The 22,444-nt window shown below is 41.6% G+C and overlaps 1 protein-coding gene across 3 annotated transcripts in view; it reads left to right on the forward strand.

The window, feature by feature from the left end:
• LOC121962975 (uncharacterized) overlaps positions 1–22,444 on the forward strand; it is a 45,672-nt gene that overhangs the window by 20,171 nt on the left and 3,057 nt on the right. For all 3 annotated transcript variants that reach the window (XM_088074504.1, XM_088074506.1, XM_088074505.1), the window contains 24 exons: positions 267–320; positions 1,568–1,636; positions 1,745–1,813; positions 4,046–4,114; positions 9,195–9,263; positions 10,194–10,262; positions 11,191–11,259; positions 11,380–11,448; positions 11,532–11,603; positions 11,701–11,769; positions 11,893–11,964; positions 12,134–12,202; positions 14,074–14,142; positions 14,600–14,668; positions 15,283–15,351; positions 15,773–15,841; positions 17,053–17,121; positions 17,203–17,271; positions 17,367–17,447; positions 17,619–17,654; positions 18,855–18,891; positions 19,089–19,646; positions 20,498–20,793; positions 20,878–21,100. In XM_088074504.1, the coding sequence (XP_087930630.1) occupies positions 267–320; positions 1,568–1,636; positions 1,745–1,813; positions 4,046–4,114; positions 9,195–9,263; positions 10,194–10,262; positions 11,191–11,259; positions 11,380–11,448; positions 11,532–11,603; positions 11,701–11,769; positions 11,893–11,964; positions 12,134–12,202; positions 14,074–14,142; positions 14,600–14,668; positions 15,283–15,351; positions 15,773–15,841; positions 17,053–17,121; positions 17,203–17,271; positions 17,367–17,447; positions 17,619–17,654; positions 18,855–18,891; positions 19,089–19,646; positions 20,498–20,793; positions 20,878–21,100 (2,464 nt within the window). The remainder of the gene's footprint in view (positions 1–266; positions 321–1,567; positions 1,637–1,744; positions 1,814–4,045; positions 4,115–9,194; positions 9,264–10,193; positions 10,263–11,190; positions 11,260–11,379; positions 11,449–11,531; positions 11,604–11,700; positions 11,770–11,892; positions 11,965–12,133; positions 12,203–14,073; positions 14,143–14,599; positions 14,669–15,282; positions 15,352–15,772; positions 15,842–17,052; positions 17,122–17,202; positions 17,272–17,366; positions 17,448–17,618; positions 17,655–18,854; positions 18,892–19,088; positions 19,647–20,497; positions 20,794–20,877; positions 21,101–22,444) is intronic.

Genomic DNA, 22,444 nt, shown 5'->3' on the forward strand with positions numbered 1-22,444 from the left:
TTTGATTTTGCAAGAACTAAAAGAGATACACCACCCTCCATACTATTAAAACACAACATGTAGAGAAATTCAAAGTTTGATGTGCCTAGTTACAGTTGCTAAGCTACGATGCAACAGTCACTGATTGGTGGAGGGGTTTGGCGTACGGTCAGTTGTGCTATTTCATTTGATAAGTTCTGCCTGATCCTTGAGACTCTACAATAACTGCTACTTTGCTCTTTGCAATTCCCTTTTTTTTAACCCTCTCTCGCTTATTCACACTTCAGGGTGTGATCGGTCCACCTGGCGATAACGGGCCTGAAGGTGCGATGGGCAAAAAAGTAAGTATTCCTCAGTCTCAGTGCTTCTGCATGAACCAAACCTCTGAAATCTGGGAAGTGTCGAAGTACAAAAGGAAACGAAGACAGACATAAATCATTTCTCTCCTCCCTCCGACTGGTCCTTCCTGTACGCTCCAGTAAGCTCGCTTTGTGCCAAAGATTGGCCTCTCCCCTTTCTTAAAAACCAGATGCATATCTGAAGCAAACTGGGTTTGTGTGTCGGGGCCATGAACTCTTTGTCAGTCTGATTTCAGTAAGTTTCTCTCATAGCTGAATTAAAAGGGCATCCATGTCAGCGGCTTCATCAGCATAAAGATCATGAAAAAGGTGAAAAATAAAATGCGTTGCTGCATGTGGAGGGACAGAAAGTGAGAAAACACGTGACATAATAAAGCGCTCTCTCTGCTCCGCAGAGTAACAGTACACTCACGAAGCTGACATTTAAAATGCGTTTAGATTAAATCAATTTATCACGGGCATAAATAACATCACAAATGTCAAGTAGCCCTACAAACTGATGGGGTGACCATACATTTGAACACTTGTTTGTGAGTTATGATCCATCACCAGTGGAACATTTGAAACGGCTCTAAAGTACCTCATCTGTTATTACCTTGTCAGCCTATTTGTCTCTTGGTACTTTTAAAAGCCCTCTCTGTGGTGTTACAGCTGCCAATTCTGCAACGAGCCCACACTCCCCACCAAGTGTTCCCTCCTTAATTATTTTGGAAGAATGTTCATGTTGATTGTCTGCCTGTCGTTCTATATCACCTAAATGGCAGACTAATGTCTGGCTTTAAACATTGTCCCAACTTGCCTGAAAGGGCAAGGGGAACAAAAAAAAAAAAAAAAAGTGCCGGTATGCACCTACTAACATTTCCACTCCCCTTTTCACGGCTCTCGCATGCCCTCCTGCTGCACGCCGTGTCCGTGATTTACGGCCTCTGAGTGAATAATTGCATTCTTTACCAATAAAGTCTTGACTGAAGGAATGAAAGGACCCCATAGTACATGTCTAAACCCTCCTTTAAAATAGCTAAATATTAGAGGACGGAAAATCAGCATGGAAGTGTGGAGTGGGAGGAACTAGATTGGTTTGTTGGTTTTGGTCATCAGCCAACACGGGACAGCTCTCCTGATGTCCGATTATGTCAAAATGTGGCTTTGGACTCAGTAATCAGACAAACAACAGTGTGTTTTGTCATCTGTTTGTTTGCACGTGTCTGTCCCTGCCTGTCTTTTTATAGGGGGAAAGGGGACTTCCTGGGCCACCTGGAATCCAAGGGGAGACAGGGATCGGCCTTCCGGGACCGAAGGTAAAGTCAGACACCCTATTGTTTTGGAAAGTGAAGTCATGAGAACATAATGGTGCACCTGTGCTCCACCCTGTTCATGCACTCATTTCACTCTCACACACTCTGCAGGGCGATGTCGGTTATCACGGGCCAACTGGGCCTCCTGGCCCTCCAGGACTTGGCGAGCCTGGACCCCCGGTGAGTAAGAAACAGTGGAGCTTTTGGAATTTCCTCAAAGGGGTATCCAAATGGGGTGGGACACCAAAACCAGAAGCCATAACTGAATTTTAGTTATTCTATAATGTTGTTGATGTATACAGGCCGGTTGAAAACGATGTTAATATGGAGAGTCAAGGATCACATACTGATATACTTCGGTTTCTTTTTCACAGTTAACATTAGGTATTATCTGATGTGCACAGACTAATACTTGTACAGTTCACATTTGGAGTTTCGCAGCAGTCCTGTTTCGTTGTGTTATGTATCTTTAAATGCCCGCTATGCACGACTGCCCCACCAGGCGCCTGTATCCAGCCCCGCCCCTTTCTCCACACAAGAGTGTTTTATTTACAAAAAAAGTAACAGTACAAACTCCATCATATTTCACAGATTAAACTGCAAATGACTGATTCACATAAATAATATTATAATCAAAACATTGGCAGAAAAACATGTTTTCTTTACATGGATAGATGATCAGCTATGATGCATTTGCAGAAGTTTTATTTCAGCATTTCCTGGCTTTACACAGAGCTGTTCAGAAAGTCAACAAAGCTGCAGCTTGAGTGGCTGTGCTGATGTGAGCACTGTTTGAATTTCTCAAATTGTCACTCTCTGTCGTTGCACTGCCAGCTTGGTCTGTATCACAGGTATCCCAGCATGCTTTGTAGAGCAAATCAGTCGCTTCTAACACACAATGAAAGGGAGCAAATTTCTGGTCACGTCCATCGGCGTATAGCTGGCATGCACAGTTTTGATTAATTTTGGTGATTCAAATAGGCTGGTTTTCCTTTCCCTTCAAATGAATAAATGAATAGCTTAAATTTGAGTACATTGATTGAAAGGAACAAAACATGTACTGAACACCGGCCTTTTCAAGTTTAGGGAGACCTGTGGGTACCAATAAAACCCATTTTCCTTCAGATATCTGGGACCCCTTTAAAAATGGCCCTACCAACTGTTCCCTCACCAAAATTTATTCCACAGTTGGAGCACTTTTTAGCCTCCTTCTGAAGAAGCCATGCCGACATGGTTGGTATCCAGGGATGCAATGGTTGCTTTATGTTGTCTGGTCTCTCAAAATGCCACTACGTTTGTGTAAACTTTTAAAAAATTAGCACACTGGAGATCTCGAGCTCCGCTTTTAGAGTGTCTGCAACATACAGGCCTTTGCAGTGACTCGGCTTTGATTCCAGCCTGCGGCCCTTCGCTGTGTGTCACACCTCCCCTCTCTCCCCACTTTCCTTCCTCTCTGGCCACACTATAGTAAGGTTAAAAGCCCTAAAAATAATATATACAAAAAACAGTGGACCAAAGCGTCTTAAAGACAGACAAAACACAAAGGCAACAGGTTGTAGCAGTGCAAAAGTACAGTACTGTGCAAAAGTCTTAGGCCACCTTCAACTTTGTTATTACAAAAGTAAAACCAGAACATACAGGAAACATGTATGCAGTATTAAAAACACAAATATTTCAGAATAAAACAACTTGAGCAGGCTAAAGTTGCAGATATTTAGTGAGGCCTCCCTTTCCGCTCAGCATGTCTTGAGCTCTCTTGGACAGACAATATGAGATTTACAACACTAATCACGACATGTTCAGCTCAGTATTGTTATTATTATTATTTGTTATGCTTGTATGATTCCATGTTTCACACTTTATATTGACTTCAGTCTGAAGAAGCTGTTTTAGTTTGACTCTTTTGGGGTTTTAATGCATTGCACATGGTCTCAGCATTCTTTCTATCTTTGTAAAGGGGCTGAAAAATAAATGTATATATAGATCCTCATAACAACAAAACAATGTTGGCCTTAGACTTTTGCACAGTACTTTAACTGACCCTTGACTAAGTCCCAAACCCCGGTTACTGATGCTACTGTGTCAAGCTCTCCATTCTTTAATAATGATAAATAAAATAATAAAAACAATAACAGGCCAATTTGCCATTAAAATTTGGTTGCTTTTTTAAACAGTGGGTTTTGTTTTTTGTCCTCAATTGAGATATTTATAACTTCACTTTTAGCTAATCCTACAAACTCATGTAGTCATTAAATGTGCTGCTTGGCTGCGGCAATACATTTAGGTTACTACTGTCAATAGGTGCTAACTATGACTGAATAATCTCTGTTCATTTAACACACATTTAGTGTGAAAGAGGGTTTTTTTTAAGTGTTCTTCCAGTGATCATTGACATCGTTTTGCTTTACTCAGGGGCCTCAAGGGCCACAGGGAGTCCAAGGGGAGAGAGGACAGATCGGAGAAGGTCTCCCCGGACCAAAGGTGAGTCAGTGTCTTTTGTGTCTCAGGCTATTAGGAGGCTCAAGCACTCAAACCAGTTAAAAGCTTTGAACCCTCTTGACTCCTTCTCATGAATTCACCTTCAATCCACCCACCGACCCACTGAACAAAGGCCCCGTCTGGCCTCCAGATTCCAGGACGTGATGACAGGAAATTGACAACATGTAAAGTTTCAAGTGATGATAACACAACACAGAAGTTCCATAAGTTCATATCCAGCATACGGTGTAGCATGGCTCTCATTAGCTCACGGTATGATCGAGGACATGAGAACATGCCGGTGCAGAGCGGCAGATGCACTGATGATTCGGGAAAATAGCCAGGACACTTGTCGACGTGACAGAGTGAGTGAGTCACCGAGAGAGGAAAGAATGAGTCTGTTCCTGTGTCTGTCTCCCCTCAGGATGTGCCGACACAAAAACACACACACACCGTCGCTCTCAAACACACACTCACAGGTGCATACTTGCTCTTAACCCAAAGATTAGACACGTTCCCTACCACCATATGTTCCATTTTCTTTTATTTTGTGACTTCATCATTATTTTCCTTACCTCATTATTTTCTGTTTTTTAATAGCTTCAAAAGAAGCTGTTTGTGTTTTTCCACATCACTCGAGATGCGGCTTCCATGCCAAAATTCATGGCAGACATCCCTGAAATGTACAGTTTCTGGGCGAAAAAAATAGAGCCATTCAGCTCCACCTTGAAGTGCAGACGAGAACCTGAAATAGCATTACAGGAGTAAAATTACAAGTATTATCAAACAGTTAAATGACTCAATAAAATGTGAAAAATCCAAATAATTTGAGACTTTCTCATTTAATGTCAGACCAAATGCAGTACTTAAATTCAAATTTAAGTAATTCAATTCAAAATATGTGATATGATTTGATAACCATTGACTCAGGCCTCTGCTTGAAAATTAAATGCCCAAAATAAATATAGTATTTCTCTGCAACTACAAGGTCTAAATAAATAATCCTGGTATCATAATAAATGTAACACTTGTGAGATTTTTGCGATCGTGTAAGCATCAGAATGTACTTGGCCTGAGTAAATTCAGAAATAAGACAGCAAATGAAAGATTTGACCTCAGTCGAACAAAACTTTACACTTTTAGAGTGAATATCGATTTGGAATTAAGCAGTTTCTATCAAAAATGTATTGCAAACCATATCACAGCACCTGAACGTTACCTGTGCATACACTGATGCGCATAAAGTAAAGCAGAGCAAATTCAGAGAGATTTTAGTTGTGACTTGTAAAGGTGGAATTTCAGAATTGGCCATTTTAGGGAGATTTTTGTGCCATCTGTTCCTTTCAGGTAACTATAAAACTCATTTAATGTCACTTACATTTCACTTAAGGTGTCCATCTAAAAACAACTGTTTTTGGCTTTATTTGGAAATATCAGTCAGTCAGATCTTTACACATATTCCCATGCAAGGAAAACCATCATAAATAGAAAGAATCAGTAGGTTAATATTTACTTACATTGTCATTTCTGGTTATTGAGCAAAATAACTAAAATGTCAGAAACCAGCATAACTGCAGCATTATACACAGTGTGCGCCCCAAAGCGTGAAAAAATTTGTACCAAGAGCCCGTGGTCATGATGATCCAGGCATGTAACAGCTTTGACTCACGACCTCACTATTTCTGAAACTCTATCAGCGTTAATGTTCCTCCAGATGTGAAAAGTCATTCATCACAGTTCCTTTAATGCTTTCTGATTTTGAACAGTAATAGCTGAGTTCAGTTAACGCGCAGATATCTTTGCACATCTCCCCCAAAGCCATATCATCTCTGTGAGATAACACACCGCTCTTTAAACGAACACCATCAAATTCCTTTGTTGTTTTGATAATAAAAGCAGACAATTAAGTGTCATTAAGATAATGGAATGTTTTTCGGTGATGACATATGTAATCATTTTTTGGCAACGATACAACACGAACAGAGAGGCCTTGCATGAGAAAATGCATAACTATAACTCAGGTGAAAATCATACTTTTTCCACCTCCCTCATACCTTCATCTAATTTATCATTTGTCGACTTGTCTTTTCGGTGGTAACAGCTAGTTTCCAGCCCTGAACAGGAGGCAGCGATCTCGCGCCCTTAGATTGGCCTCGAGGGTGCTCATTTTTTCCTCAACAGGAGATTTGACCGCGGACTCGCAGGTGCCGTTTTTGTTCCTCGGTCTTCACATGACGTGTTTCGACAAGCCCCGAATTCACAGGAGCTCAGCAGCAATATTACCCTTTTTCCACATCATTAGCAGCCCAGCTTGTGTGCCAAAATGAGAGATCACAGTGTTATGACAATACATCCATGCTTTTTTGAAGCTGCCATGCAAATGCAGCATTACTATGCTAATCAGTGTACTTCAGTGTCTGTCACTGTATTTCTCTTGTCCTTGGATGACCTTGGACGACAGGGGAATGTTCTCAAGGGACTTATCTGCAGAGACGTACACAGCCAGGCATTATGCTGCAACTCTTTTCACTCTACTTACTGTCAACTTGAATTACTGCTTTAATCCGTCTCTGTATTTATATTCCTGCTTTTTCTGTTTTCATACTTAAAGATTCTCTCCAGACACATTTTTAAGAGAAGTACACTACTCTGTCTTCTCATTTAAATGGTCAGTAACCCCGACTTTTACAAAAGAGACAAGGTTAAAAACACACCTACTCCTCTTCCCCTGTGTAATATGGAGAATTTGAGATGCCACCACAAATGGCCAGGAAATACACAATGAGCAGTTTACACAGTGCCAACCGCAGCATGTTTATGTTCCCTGAACCCTGTGTTCCCTCAAATCCATATGTTCCTTCAGTGCCACGTTCCCTCAGATCCCTATGTTGTCTCGGCCCGATGTTCCCTCACCTGTATGTTGTCAGTCTGCAGACATCTTTTCATTTATAGTTGTAGCTTACTAATGTATGAAAAATGGTTCCAAAGGTACTAAAGATACCATTCACAACCTTTCACAATGAAAAAAATATATGCATACCGACCTGAACCTCACCAACCTGCTGGTGGAAACGCCACATAGGTTACATACTCTGGCTTTAAGGAAGCCAAGCTGAGTCTTCCCATGTGTGTTTCATAGTCTGATTTTGGCAGCATACTGTTACTGTCATATAACGCTTTTACTGAACGGGCTGGAAAACACTTCAAGGGGTTTCGAAACATCATGTTACTTGAAACAGGGAGCTGAAATCATTCTAGCAAACTTCCCTTTTTTTCATTTTGTGCGTGTCTCCCTTTTTTATCGTTCTGGGTCCATTCTCCATGTTCACACGCTTTTCTGTGTCCGTGAAGGCAGCGCAGGCAGATTTCTTTCGGAGTTGTTTTTTTTCCCTCTGCAGCAGTTTGAGGAGAATGAGTCGCAGGGTGGATAATTGATCCGTCAGTCCAGTCAGAGCTGATCAGATCAGGTCGATGGTTGAGAGGAGGAGAGTAGAGGCGAGTGATGCAAACTTGTAGACCCTACAAGAATAACAAATAAGCCTCGCTCTCACTGCGCCTGCCAGTCTGCTGCTTGGTCTGTGCCCAGAGTATCTTTGCATTCCAAGAGTGTGGTGCAGTACATAACCAAACTGGATATAAATATATATATGTATTCTAACAGTGCTCCTCACCAGTGACCCTGCTCCAAAAATAGAAATTCTGTTTGTGGCGGTGGATGTTTTGTTAGCGGCTAGCTGCTACAAATTATGTGTGAGAAACCCTGTAAATATTCTTTGTACCCTTTTGCATTTTGATAACAGAAGGATTTTATAAAATCAGTGAGTTAATTAAAAGCGTGACATGGATGCGGAGATGCACTTTAGCTATTTTATGATGTCTGCCAACAGTTTTGACGTTCTGCTCAACTGGATCCAGCCCAGTGTTGCTCACGCTGGGACACAAACATTTATACAGGATCCCCACGGAGACCTAGAAGTCTTTTAAAAAAAAGCCTTGAATTTAATACCCTCAAAATAAGGCCTTAAAGAGTCTTACATTTGTAAACAGAATCCTGAATTTTGTGACAAAGATCTTACATTTTTTGAATTTCACAGTGACAGTTCTCAGCACACGTCCTGCTGTGTTCTGATGTTATTTATCAGACTGTCCATGATGGTCGCTTTATTTACTGTCCTCCTGCCATCATCCCAGGCTCTCTGCTCTGTGGGCCGAGGCGGTACATTCATAAAATGTCCCAGAAACACCCCTGTTATCCTGTGGCCCAGTGTCCAGTGTGACAGCAGGTCCTGTATCCACTCATGTTGGCGACCACGTTCCTTCACCTTCCTTAAATTTCATTCTAGGTGGTATTAAAAAGTTTTTAAAAAGTGAAGTCAACAAAAAAAGTTTTAAAAAATGAAAAGTTTTCCAGCTGCGTGCCATAAAAAGGAACTGAAATGACATCATTTCTGTCATGTGACACACATCAAAAGTGTCAGTCGCCCCCTACCATAAATCTGGCTTCAGTGTTCGTTCTGTCTGTAGTTTTGCAGCTTGATGACAGATCACTCTCTTAATTTGACATTTCTGGGAGGTCCAGAGAAGACCTCCCCCTTCACATTAGGAATGCCGAAACAGCCCGCTAAAGTCTGCAGATTCTTTACATCAGTTTATAATGCAAATGTCGACCATCTGAGGGGAGGCAACCAACAAGAAACAAACATCCTGGGGTGAAGGGGTCTTTAAAGTCACAAGAGAAACTTGTAAGAAGTCACAGCGCCTTTGAAGAGCATTGTGTTGGTTTCTGCGGTAACACTCTGCAGTCCCAGTATACCCACGCTTGGTGCCAAAACTATCAGGCAGTAAAATGTTTGTCTGGATACTGTCTCCGTAAACAGCGCGGTCCATCAGCCTCAGCCCGAGCTCGACATGTAGACATCAACATAAACAAACCTCAATCAGAAAACACATTGGGCTTCTATAGTTTTTTGTGTACTGGACGATTCATGTGGATATCAGATTATGTGATTATCCGTCATACATCCTCTCACGCTGTCATTTTTATATACACTATAGAGGCGATAACTTGTGTGTGTCTTCACAGGGAGAGCGAGGCTCTGAGGGGCCACGGGGGCTCAGAGGACAGCCAGGCGCTGGAATCAAAGGAGAGAAGGTAGAGTACAGAGCGGCTGTAAATAAGACGGCTGGCTGAAATGCTTTCACACAGGCGTGAAGATAAAGCCAGAGTCCTGTTCCAAGAAGGCCAAGAGTTGGCAGAGTCACCAGTGAAAGCATTCAGCGTGCTGTTATATATGAGGTCACAGTCTACAGGTGATGAATCAAGGTTAAAGCCTGGAGAGTGTAGGAGGAGTGCAGCTTCACAGTTTTGTGCTGATGAATGTGAGAAAGCTGGCTCTGCACTGACATGGTCACACAATTACAGAAAGGTGTTCTCTCTACCTTTCAGGATGTCTCTGCAGATCACTGCAGCCATCTGGTAATCTTCTAACCCACGAGCGTCGACGGAACATGACATGAGCTGATTTAAAATGTGTTTTAAAGTTACATAATTCAGCTTATGTCACTGGAATATGACGTTAACATTCGGGAATGAATAAAAATGTTTCCCCGCAGAAAACATGGGTCTTTTAAACCATAAAGTTTTTTTTTTTTGTTTTTTTTTTACATGGGAGTTCCTGACCCAGATTGTGCTGACAGCTTTACTGTAGCCGTGTGGAGAAGTTCATCACAGATAATTGCAATGTTTTTGTGTGGTAATGACAAACCGGTGCCTACGGGGGTCTCTGTGCATTAACATCACACATTTATGACGTTAATGTTGCATGGCAGATAATGGCAGATGAAAAGGCAATTGTCATCAAGTTTTTTTTGTACAAAAGGAATTTACTACACAACAGTATAAATCCGTCACCGAGCCAAAAGGAAATGCACAAGATCTTGGCAGAGACTCATTTACAGTTGGATGCTTTCCACATGTGATAAATCAAGATCCCAGTTGGCATGTGAGGTTGATGCACTGTCATTCAATCAACACTTACATGTTGTTATCATCATTAACCTCCAGTCCTATCTGATCCTGTAGGGGGATTTTGGTGCTCCAGGTCTTCCAGGGCCGCTCGGCCTCCCAGGAGCTGGCATACAGGGCGAGAAGGCAAGTACTTAAATAAAATGATTGGTTTCGAATCTTAACTGCCATACAATTATAGTTTTGCATGTTATTCCTGAACGTAAATGCCATATCGATCTAATTTGGGGACTGTGGAAAAATTACTGGGGTGCAGCGGAAGGTTGAAACTCGTGTTTTGCTTTTTATAAAACAAGATTTAACAAACAGCCGGGGGACAAGTTCCCTTGTGGGTAATAAGACAGAATGACTTCTCTGATTGATTGTATCCCTTTTTTTAACTGCCCATCATGAGACAGTGTTAACCCTTAGAAACCCAGATTGACATCAGTTTTCTTGTGCTGTGTTCAGATGCCTTTTTTCTGTGAAACCCTTGATTAAGTTTTTAAGATTAGGTTACAGAAAAAAGCACACATTTAGCTTTACTTTTTACTAATTACTTGGCCTGATCATTGGGCCTTATGCCTGTATTTATGAAAGAAACCAAACCTATTTGCTCAGGTTCCAAAGGGTTAAAGGAATGTGATACTAAATTTGTACTAATACAAGACAGTACAGCTGGCACAGGTTTCCTACAGATCCTTAAAAAGTCTTTATTAAATGAAGGCATTAAATTCATTAAGTTATCTAAAAAAAAATACAATAGACATTTAGACAAAAGTAGTACTTTTTCTTGTTTCATATTTTTTTTCTCAAATTTTTGTAGGCTAATTGTAAAATTGGTCTAAAATTGAATTCCGAGTGGCATTAAAAGTTCTTAAAATCTAACATGCTGTAGAAACCCTGAAGCAGACTACGTTCAATGACTAATTTATTATAGAACTAAGTGTAGTATTTTTCAGACTTGACCACCATGCAGTCATTTTCATACAGTCCCTTAGCAATCCAGTTTTACTTAGTGTGATTTTTAATGATTGGCTTCTGTTTTAATCACTGCATCCATCCTTTCTTGCAGGGCGTGGAAGGACCAAGGGGGCCACCAGGGAGCAGAGGCCCACCAGGAGAGGGCTTTCCTGGACCCAAGGTTTGAACATACACTCATTATGTTGTTTAGTTTGGTGAATTAATTCTTTCAGGGGCTCAGAAATCAATGCTGCTCCTGCACCAAACATTAGCAACAGTAAGTGGATGTTTTCTCACACAGGGAGACCAAGGTTTGCCGGGCGAGGTTGGCGCCCCAGGAGAGAGAGGGGCTGGAGACCCTGGAGCCAAGGTCAGTCAAAGCAGTTCATATTTTTACAGTATTGTACATTAACCAATCCGTAAGCTGACACAGATGCATGAATGTGTCCTCAGGGTGAGCCGGGGTCACCGGGAATGTCTGGTTTGCCCGGTCTGCCGGGGGAGGACGGAGCTCCTGGACAGAAGGTCGTTAAACTTACCACCTACTGTATGTCTGTTTGCACCGATGTCAAGCTCTTAATGCAGTAATGGAGTAATGCATCATGAATGTTTGTGTCTGTAGGGTGAGCCGGGACCTGTAGGTCTCAGAGGGCCAGAGGGGGCAGCTGGAATTGGCACCCAGGGTGAAAAGGTGAAAAAAAGTGACGTTTCTTGCCCTTTTTTGGGCATGCTTTGCACTCTTTGCTGACTTATATATAATAAGTAGAGTCACTGCTATCAGACTAATAACTGTATTCCCAATGTGATTTTTAAGGGTGACCAAGGCCAAAGAGGAATTAGGGGCTTAACTGGTCCACCTGGCATTGCTGGACCCTCGGGACCAAAGGTGAGGAGCTGTTAAGCTTGATTAGCTATTGAGCAATTCCAATTAATTTCTTTGCAATGAGACTCTGTCCGCGGCCTGCTGAAAGGGCATACAGTGGTAAGGAATTACGAGAAAAGTTGAGTTATGAGTTATTGATTGTAACTGCTTGTCTTGTTTAAATCTTCTTCAGGGAGAACCAGGAGCACAGGGAAGGTTGGGTTTACCGGGTCCTCCAGGCCGTTTCGTCTCCGGGCCGAAGGTGACTACTCCCGGTCTCCTTTAGTGATATTAGAAAACTGTGAAAGCCTATTTCGTTTGCACATTTACACAAAACAAGTGATTCTGATTGTTCCAAATGCTGTAAAAACAAGTTTTTCCACAGTCACCATACTCTTCATTTCAGTTGTTTTTTCGAAAGGGTTGAAAGTGGAAGAAACTCTTGGCAGGAGTGACAGTTTTCACTGGTAACACAGCAGGCTGCTCTCACAAACTGTTCATATGTTTTCCAAGAAACGTGTTCAAACCTGTGTGAACTTTGACGAAACTTTGAGGCATCAATACATCCTCACAGTGATTGTTTTCCTAAATTATAGTAACTTTACTTGCCTAAATCTAACCTCCAGGGCTGATTTTTTATCATGTAACTGTATATTAACCCTTTAACACTCACACTAAGAAATTCCTTTGCAAAATATATATGCAACGTTATAGACTATAGAATATGTTAACAAAATGCATTCATTTCTTTTTTTTTAAAAAATCGAAATATAAAAGTGACTTCACGCAAAAAATAATGAAAAAAATAAATAAAAATATTTAGATATGAGTAAAAGAAGAATCTAGTTTTAAAAAATCTGTATAAAATATATGGTAAAAAAACAAATTGTCAAAGTTATAAAATAAAAATCAGAAAATGAAAGTAACTTCATAAAATAAACAAACAGAATAAATGAATATAAAAAATAAACAAATGAAAATAAATACAAATAATAACGAATCTAGTAATAAAATCTGTTTTGAAATGTAAAAAAATAGTCAATTTAATATGATAAAAATGGAATTGAATAGAATTACAGTATAATGAAATAAGTAAAATGCATTGTATAAAAACATCTAAATAAAATGAAATTGGGTTTTGCTGAATTTTTAGTAAAGCAATTGGATTGCAAAAAATGTCCACCATGCGGTTGCAATTCCTGTTAAAGGGTGAGGATACCGTACGAAACTGTTGAGCGTGCAGGATATCATACGACCCGTTCCACGAGAATACATTAAACACAGTGACGTCATGTCAGCAGCAGTTCAGAACAAAAGAAAAGTTTGTACCTCTTTTTCCAAACAGGTGCATGAGAGAGGGACGAGCAGGACACGACTCAGGGAAAAATTAACACACACTGCAAAAACTTGCAAAGATCATTACTTTTATGCAACATTTTGATTCAGTGTTTCTTGTACCAAAATGTTGTATTAAAATATTGATTTTTGCAAGTTAGAAAATGTTTTTTCTCCAAGTTATGGCAGCAGCAGTGGAAGTATGGAAATCCTTTACCTAATTGTGTCTTCTGGCACAGTGTTTCCAGGAAGTGTCATTGTTGGCACCGCTGTCGCAAAGGAAACAAATGACTTATAATTATACTTTTTGGTAAATGGGCATGGCGACTAATAGCTACCAGGGGAGGCACATTGGTTGAAGCACTTCCTCTTTTCAGTGAGAGCGAGGCTCATGGAGAACCGATCCAAACATTGACGGCGTCATTATTCTAATGCCATGACATTGTGCAATCAACGTTTAATTCATCACGATAACTTAAGTCTCCTCTTCGCTGATTTTTGTTCCATCTGGTCTCGTCAACGAAAAGATCTCATTTTACTTCGTCAACATCTTGAGGGTCTTGGGAGTTTATGGGGTCTGATCAGGGGCCCACAACTCCCTTTTGTCCCATGTTTTGTGGGCCCCAACTGTTTCATGTATAGCAATGCATCATATTATATAATCTCATCACAGGGTTTGTTTGTAAAATCTTAATCTGCAAAGTAGATTTATCTGCCAAATAAGTATATTTGAGAACTAATCACAATATTAGCCTTTGTATGGGATGATAAGTTAATTAGTGCTCATGTGTGTTTTAGGGTGATCTTGGCCCAGGTGGTCCTCCTGGTCCGATTGGGGAGACTGGATACGGACTTCCTGGCCCAAAGGTAACACTGAGTATTAACCTCGATTCTAAAACGCAACAATGTGTTTGTAACTTGGATGATTGCGTGTTGACACACACTTGAAGCATGTTGTCATAGCTGAACAGTCTATGTTTGGAAAATCAATTATCGGGTGGATTTAATGAGAGGCAGATCCAGCAGCACATGTGCGTACTTTCATCATGGGAATCGTTTCCCAGCATCCAGCAGGAACAGAGAAGACGTCAACATTTGTTCATAAGAAATTCAAATCATAAAATGCTACAATATGTTTTGCTGTTCTAACTTTCCCCTGTTTTGATGTATTGCACAAAAGTTAAAATACAGAAGCACAAACGGAGCAGACAGCACATGTGTCTGTTTCAACATCCACATTCCTCTTCACTTTCCTTTGAACGTCTATCTGTGAATCATTAAGTGTCTTTTGTGTGACTGAGTTATTGACCGATTTTCTCTGTAGGGTGACCGTGGAGACTCAGGTCCTACGGGTCCTGTTGGTCCCAAAGGAGACGGCTATCCGGGCCCCATGGTGAGGAACTGATTAAAAGCAGGACATGCCCATTTGTCTGCATATAAATCTGTTCGTTTGTACACAGCACATTTAGTCGTCCGTCCATCTGTCTTCCTGATTCTGCCCATCAGTTCCAGCCGTACATCAATCCATGAGACATTTATTACCAAAAGTTACAGTACCTGACCCTCGTATATCCTTGATGAGGACCATAGCAAGGAGACGCAGGAGGGCAAATTCAGAGCAAAGGATGGGTTGGTAGGCGTTTATGTGGCTTCTGAGGAGGAGATTAGTTCAATTTTAAGATTATTAAAAGTGTAAGTATCATTATTGTTTGTTTGCCACAGAGCTTAATTTGTGCTAATTCCAGTGGAAAAATCCCGTAGGCTTTTCGATGAGGGAGCCAGGGCGACGTTAGCCTCCAGTTGTACAGAAAAACATCGTCCCTAGGACAGTTTAAAACTCACTAATGAGCAATTTGTGTCTAGTTTGTTGGGGAGGCTATGTGCCATACTGTTTCTTGGCAAAGACTAGTCATTTCCTGGAGCTTTCTAGCAAAAACCTGAACTATTCCTTTAATATTTTTACCCTTTCTGAGAGTGTACTCTACGTTGATGCCGTGTGTTGTTTAGGGCCCTCCTGGTCTGCCTGGACTTCCAGGAGAACCCGGCCTAGAAGGAGTTGGCCTCCCTGGACCAAAGGTGAGAAACTGGACTTGTCAGACCAAAAATAATGTTTGCAAAGTGAGTGCATGTTTGTAGCAATGAGAAAGCATTACAGCGTGATGTGATGTATTACCTGGAATGATAAAGATGGTTCCTTTGTCAAAATCAGGAGCGTAACACTTCACCTCACGTTAAGACTTTTGCAAAATGAACCTCCACTGTAAAAAAAAAAAAAATTTTAAAAAAACAGAGGCGAAGCAATTGTCCAATACCGTAAGATCAATTTCAGAGTGTTTGAATGTGCGCTGAAGATAAGTGAAAGTATCTCCCCAGTGAAAGATGTGGTCATTTGTTCGAGGAAACTAATTAAAGGAAACGAGGTTTTACTCAGCACAGGAGTTCATTTATTTGATGGATTGTGAATTGCTGTTTTATAAGTGTTCATATATCTTTGCAGGGCGATGTTGGTTTCCGAGGACTGCCTGGTTTACCGGGACCTCCAGGCGAAGGCCTCCAAGGACCTGTGGTACAACATAACTTTTACTTTTTTTTTCAGATTTGACATTGCAGTTCTTCAAACTACAGTGACTTCAATTTAGACTTTTCATTTACCTTTTATAAGTCGAAAAAAAGCAGCCTGTCTTCTGCTTCTGCAAACACGAGTCAAGGACAACATTGCAATGTGTTTACTTATGCAGAAAGCCTGCTGTAATTTTATTTGACATACAGCCAAACAGTCGTGATTGAGTCATATTCTCTGAAGGATTACGTCTTTGCTGGAGTCAAAGAGTTCCAGATTGGAAGAACGAGTGCTTCATCTTGTGCGTGAACGTGCCCACCACAGGGGCCGTATATTCTAAAGCTGCCAGTTCATTTGTTCGGGGGATTTATCCTGATTTTCCTCGCAGCTCTCTGACACATTGGTGCAGAGTGTGAATCTCAGCAGACATACTTGTCTGATGAGAAGCAGGCCTGACTGCAGCAACACCCAGCACCCATATGTCCCCAGATATCCCGTCCAGAGTCCCTGCAGGCTTCAGAGCAGCGTTTCTGCAGGTCTGGGCGCTGTCACACTCATGCAGAGGTAGGCAGGATTTAATTGGGGACTTGACTGCCGTCATGTTGGCAGACTCCAGCCCTCGTCCATATTGAGAGAATAATGATGATGTCAGAAAGTCATGACTCAGTATTATGAGACACAGACAGTCCTCACCTCCAAATGCTTTTTTCCTAGAAATATGACAAGCTGTTTTATAATGTGACAAATTCGTTCTAAATCTGTTCAAGAAAGAGGAATCACTGGGCACACATGCGTGATACATGGCTGGTCTGTTGTGTAACGTGCTCAGTCAACTCAAGTTTGATTTATGTAGCAAAAGTAGAGTTGCAAGGATGTTGTTAATGGATGTTTAAAGGATCAGAGCAGATTTTCCTAGTTTGAGGTTATTACATGTGATCCATCCAGTAATTATGAGACATCTGACTCATTTTGAAGTCGTATTGAGTCAGTCATCTATTCTGGAAGCTGTAAACATTTAACAATGTTGACAAAAAGGGCCAGCAGTGAGGCAGTTTTATCATATCAGTACTTCTAAAGTGACGTAGTAAATGTACGCACTGACACTGTGAGGAGGAGGGGACGGTGGATGGCGTGACAGCTAGACGCGACATCAGCTAAGCTGCAGACCACCGTTTCACTGCTCAAATGTGATGCTTACTGCCTCTTCTGTGCTGCAGGGTAACCCTGGACGGCCTGGCCCTCCAGGGCCAACAGGGCCACAAGGACAAGGAGTTCAAGGACCAAAGGTTGGCTAGCTATATTCTTACAAAAAAAATCAAGTATCTGCCCTGCACATATTAAGTATTAAATGTATGTGTGTGATTCAGGGTGAACAGGGGGCTCAGGGCGTGACGGGGCCGAGGGGGATGCCTGGAGAAGGCTTCCCTGGAGCTAAAGTGAGTCACCATGTTGTCCTCGAGTATTTGAATGTGCGTTTGTGTGCATGTATTATTATTTGATTGCTTACATTTCGCCATTCCATGTGCATCAGGGTGACCGCGGCTCAGCAGGGGAGAGAGGACTGAAGGGAATCAAAGGGGATCTGGGAGATCCTGGAACCCCGGGACTTCCTGTGAGTTACATTATATGTCCATTAACTGCATGCTGCTTTATGGGATTGATGTTCTTACCCTTGTAATCAGTCACCTGAGCAAATATTTGTCTAGTTAATAGAATTTAAAATGTGTTAAATTCATGACACCTTTACAGTAATATATATCTACTTTTTATATTCTCATCTTAGGGTCGCCCTGGTGTCAAAGGTGAAGCCGGCCTCACTGTGAGTCTTCTCTTTCTGTCATCTGCTTTTTCCAGCAGTGAAATGTAAATATGTATATATACTCAAGTACTGTACTTAGTGGGTAAATAAGGTATTTTTCTAAATAGGCCCTGTTTACCCATGTTTTTGTATCTAAGTGACTAATGGAGACAACATTTTTTAATATCGGTGTAGTGTTGAAAGAGACCACTGCAATGTAATCCTTGCAAGTAATTAAGCACCGGCAGTTAAGCACCAACTAAACGTGCTTGTTTTTGCTACTGACAGGCTCAGATTGTTATTCTAAGTGCATGACAACATTTTGGAAAGGATCCCTACAGAGGTCGACCTCTTTCAAAGGGTAAGATCCTTTTTGTTACACCAGATGCAGCCAAACACGCCAGACTCCATTTACATAAACAGCCATTTTATCATCATAAAACCAACTACATTCAAAGTCACGAAAGCAAAATAGAACTTACAGAAAACATCTTGGTTTGTTTCTCCACTGTTCCTACAATCACCAGCTCTAGTTGATATGAAATAAACCCTTAATTCACTCAGTTAGATGTGGAAATATGCAGGCTCGCACCCTTCAATCACTGTTTATCTAAATGAAGTATGTCTGTAGGGATCTTTTTCAGAAAGTTGTCAGACATTTATAACAGTCTGAGTCTTTCAGTGGCAAAAAAGTACTTTTAGTGGATGTAAATAAACGGTGCTCTATTGACTAGAGACCAGGAACCAGGCTTTACATTGCAGCCTGTTTCACAGCTGCTTGCTGCAGAGGTCTTGCCTTTTACTCGACCAGTTTCAAACACTGTTGTCCCCATTAGACACAAAATAAGGAAAAATAGAGTCCAGGTTGGAAAATACCAAAGTTACCCCTTAAGTACAAGTTAAAGATGCTTGTACTTTACCTGAATATTTCATTTTATGCTACTTTATACTCTGGTCTACTACATCTGAGAGGTAAATATTGTACTTTTTACATTACGTTTGTCTGACACTTTAGTAACTTTTCAGATTACATTTTTTTCACACCTTTCGTGTCTCCAAATTTAGCGATTCCGAATTTGAAAGTTTCTGATAAACCGCAGGATAGCGTGTTCCTTAAAAATACTGCTATTTTTACATAATTAAAGGATCTGAATGACTTTTTCATCAGTTACTGCTCATGTTTATTTATACACTCACGCTGTGTTGGTGTATTCATTTCAGAGAGAGGACATCATTCGGATGATCAAAGAGATCTGTGGTAGAGTATCTTGTGATCTTTGCAATATTTATTTCCCTTCTCAGTATTGACTTCATGTTATAAGAGGAGACTGAGTTTCTGCATCGAAGCCACTGTCTCATCCTATCTGTGAATCAGTAGATCAGATTCCACACTGTGAACCTCGTCAAAGTGACATTTCAGCCATGATCTCATACGCTGCTGTGATGTGATTCCAGGATGTGGGATCAAGTGTAAGGAGAGGCCCATGGAGCTGGTGTTTGTCATTGACAGCTCCGAGAGCGTGGGCCCAGAGAACTTTGAGATCATCAAGGACTTTGTGAACGCACTGGTGGACCGGGTCACGGTGGGCCGTAACGCCACCAGGATCGGCCTGGTGCTCTACAGCCTGGAGGTGAAGCTGGTGTTCAACCTGGCGCGATACGTCACCAAACAGGACATCAAGCAGGCCATCAGGAACATCCCATACATGGGAGAGGGCACCTACACCGGCACAGCCATCCGCAAAGCCACCCAGGAGGCCTTCTACACTTCACGCGTGGGAGTCAGCAAAGTGGCCATCGTGATCACCGACGGACAGACGGACAAGCGAGAGCCCGTGAAGCTGGATATCGCCGTGCGAGAAGCACACGCTGCCAATATCGAGATGTTTGCTCTGGGGATTGTGAACACATCTGACCCAACACAAGCTGAGTTCATGAGAGAGCTCAATCTGATCGCCTCCGACCCCGACAGCGAGCACATGTTCCTCATTGATGACTTCAACACCCTGCCAGGTTAGAGGAACTCTTTTTTGGTTACACTGCATCAATACTAGTGCAGAGATACGAGATTATTGCATAAATGATTAGCTTATATTGGTACCTGCTCATGTGTTGGCTAAGAAATGTCTCAACACAAATGTTAAATAAAGTTAGGAGTAATTTGTGAGCTCTAAAGATGCTGGTAGGCTGGTTTCTTTTAACTTTAGACAGAACCATGTTTTCTGTTTCCACCTGTTTCCAGACTATGTGCTAAGCTTAGATAACCACGTACCAGATTTGATTTAATATTAATGTAACCATAGAAACTCACTATAACTGTACTCTTGTGGCGAGCGGCGATTCTTGTCCTCCCACCTGCCCCACACCTACCGCACTGCGCAAGAGGAGAGCGGAAGAGCCGTGGACTGCGATTACTCTCTTCATCTCTCTTTTTCCCTGATGGTCTGAATCAGTCGATATATTTGGCAGCTTATAGAAATGATCTCAAAAATTGAAATAGGAGAGAGATGGCAGCACTGTTGACCAGATAATACACAAGATGAAAGTTCACGAAAAACTTATTGGCAATCTATCCAATCATTTTCGAGACATTTCTCTAATGTGAACCTCATGGTTGCCCTAAAGAAAAGTCTGGGAATACTGCAGTCGGTAGGACACGTCCTCTGCAGAGCGTTAACGTCTGTAGGAAATGTCATTGCAATCTATCCGATAGCTGTTAAGATATTTCAGTCTGGACCATAATGGTGGACCCTCTGTTGCCATCTCCCGCTAGCCTGGCTAAAAAAAATCTCTATCAGTCTCAAGAGACAACATGTCCTGTGTCCCTGGCTCTGACTTCTCCTCTCTTTGTCTCTCTGTCTCAGCGCTGGAATCCAAGCTGGTCAGCCAGTTCTGTGAGGACGAGAACGGAGCCCTGATATATAACAGGATAACTAACGGCTACAACGGCTATGGAAACAACGGCTACAATGGATACAATGGCAACAGGAATGGCAACAATGGGAACTATGTGGTCGGTGGCTATGGGTACCGACCTGTGACTGAGAAGGAAGTCGTGAGCGGTCGACAGAGCGGCACCAGCACTGGCACCAGCGCTCAGAGCCACGGAGGCCGGGTAGAAACCACCCAGCAAGGCAGCAAAGGATCCAGCACAGCACATGTATGAAACACAGGAGTGTGTGATCATTATGAAAATGTAACCATCGCACTGTTTAACGCTGTTGGCTGGTTTTGTCACCATCAGGGAGGAGGAGGGCAGCATGTGTTCACTGAGACACAATTTGGAAGAGAGCGAGGGGACACATTTAACCGCAACACCTCAGACGACGAGGACTCATCCAGCACCCAAGGCTCCTCCTCATCTTCATCATCATCATCTTCTTCATCATCTTCTACAAGAATAACCACATCATCCTCAGGTGTATCCATACAGCACGTGCCTGCACCAAAGCCAGCTCTTCCCAAAGGTACAGACGGTGCAGTTTGCTCTTACACTTTTTATAATTGTCTCTGATAGTCACGCAGAGACATGACACCGTCACACTCACATTCACAAAACACAGCCACAACAGTTTCATAGTAATTAGAGGAAACAAGTGAAGCTGCTTCCTGTGAATGATGCAGGAACTCTTCAGGCAACACAAATAAAATGAATCATACCCTCAGGTTCTATTAGAAACAAACAGGCAACACTGTATATTACTATAGCGTCCACATGAGGGGATTTGAATGCGTCATTCCTTTAAGTGTCCTCAAAATAGTATTTTCCTGAGACACATATTTGAATTAAAAAATAGCCAGATTTGACGTAAAACATGCCTCTTCTCTCCAGTATATTAGAACGAGATGGAACTCGGCTCGTGGTGCTCAAAGTGCCGAAAAAATACATTTGAAAACTCAGCACCAACAAGAAATAATGATCCAGTTACTCAAGATAGTCCACAGAGCTTGTTGTGAGCAGTTTGATGTAGGAACTATTTTCTTTCTACCTAACTACACCTGCCAGTGCATCTACTAACGGACGAGAGGCTTGTGACAGCACGAGATGCAAAGGTTTTGAAGGCGATATCCTCATTTGAGCTGTCACGGTATGCGCAGTGATACAGTCGGCACGTGTAGTTCCTAGTTTTAAGGTCATAGATATCAGTCCAATTGGGCAGATTTGTCAATTTCATATTAATTTCCAAAAGTTCGAATCATATGTGTTGAACGAACGTACCTGTGTAAGATGTAGCGTAAGGACTATTCCCACAGCAATTTAGATTTAAGCCTCTAGATTACAGTTTAAGTTTTACAGTATAAAGAGACAGACATATTTCTGCAAACTGCAAAATGTGCTTCAGTTTGGAAAAGACGAGACCATAATTCATAAAAGAAACATTGTGTACCGTTCGAATGGTATCGCATAAGGTCACTCAGCTGGAAATTCAGAAAGCTTGAACCAATATCCGTGTAAAGGGAGCTATTCTGTGGTGCTCCTCTAAATCATTTCTGCAGATAACTTCATCATTTTTGCTGCTGTTCTGTTGAACCTGCTCCTCAATCAGGAGCTGGTTTGACAAAGATCGACCGTGACTGCGTCTGAGATCAAACTAACAGTCAGACTTCACACGGATGTTTTTGACTATGTTCAGCAAGACAAATTTGCCGTGAATTCTGGCTGTAAAAAGATTTATTTTTCTTTTTAATTATAAATCACGGCTTAGAGAGAAACTGCATCAAACTCCTCAGCTCTGTTCACTCTTGCAGAAAATATTTCCATTCTCAAAGACTTCAACAGTTAATTCAACAGGGATTCAGCAAAGAGTGTA

Source organism: Plectropomus leopardus, chromosome 24 (assembly GCF_026936395.1).
Source record: "Plectropomus leopardus strain MGB_pleo_1.0 chromosome 24, ASM2693639v1, whole genome shotgun sequence".
NCBI classification, from domain to species: domain Eukaryota; kingdom Metazoa; phylum Chordata; class Actinopteri; order Perciformes; family Serranidae; genus Plectropomus; species Plectropomus leopardus.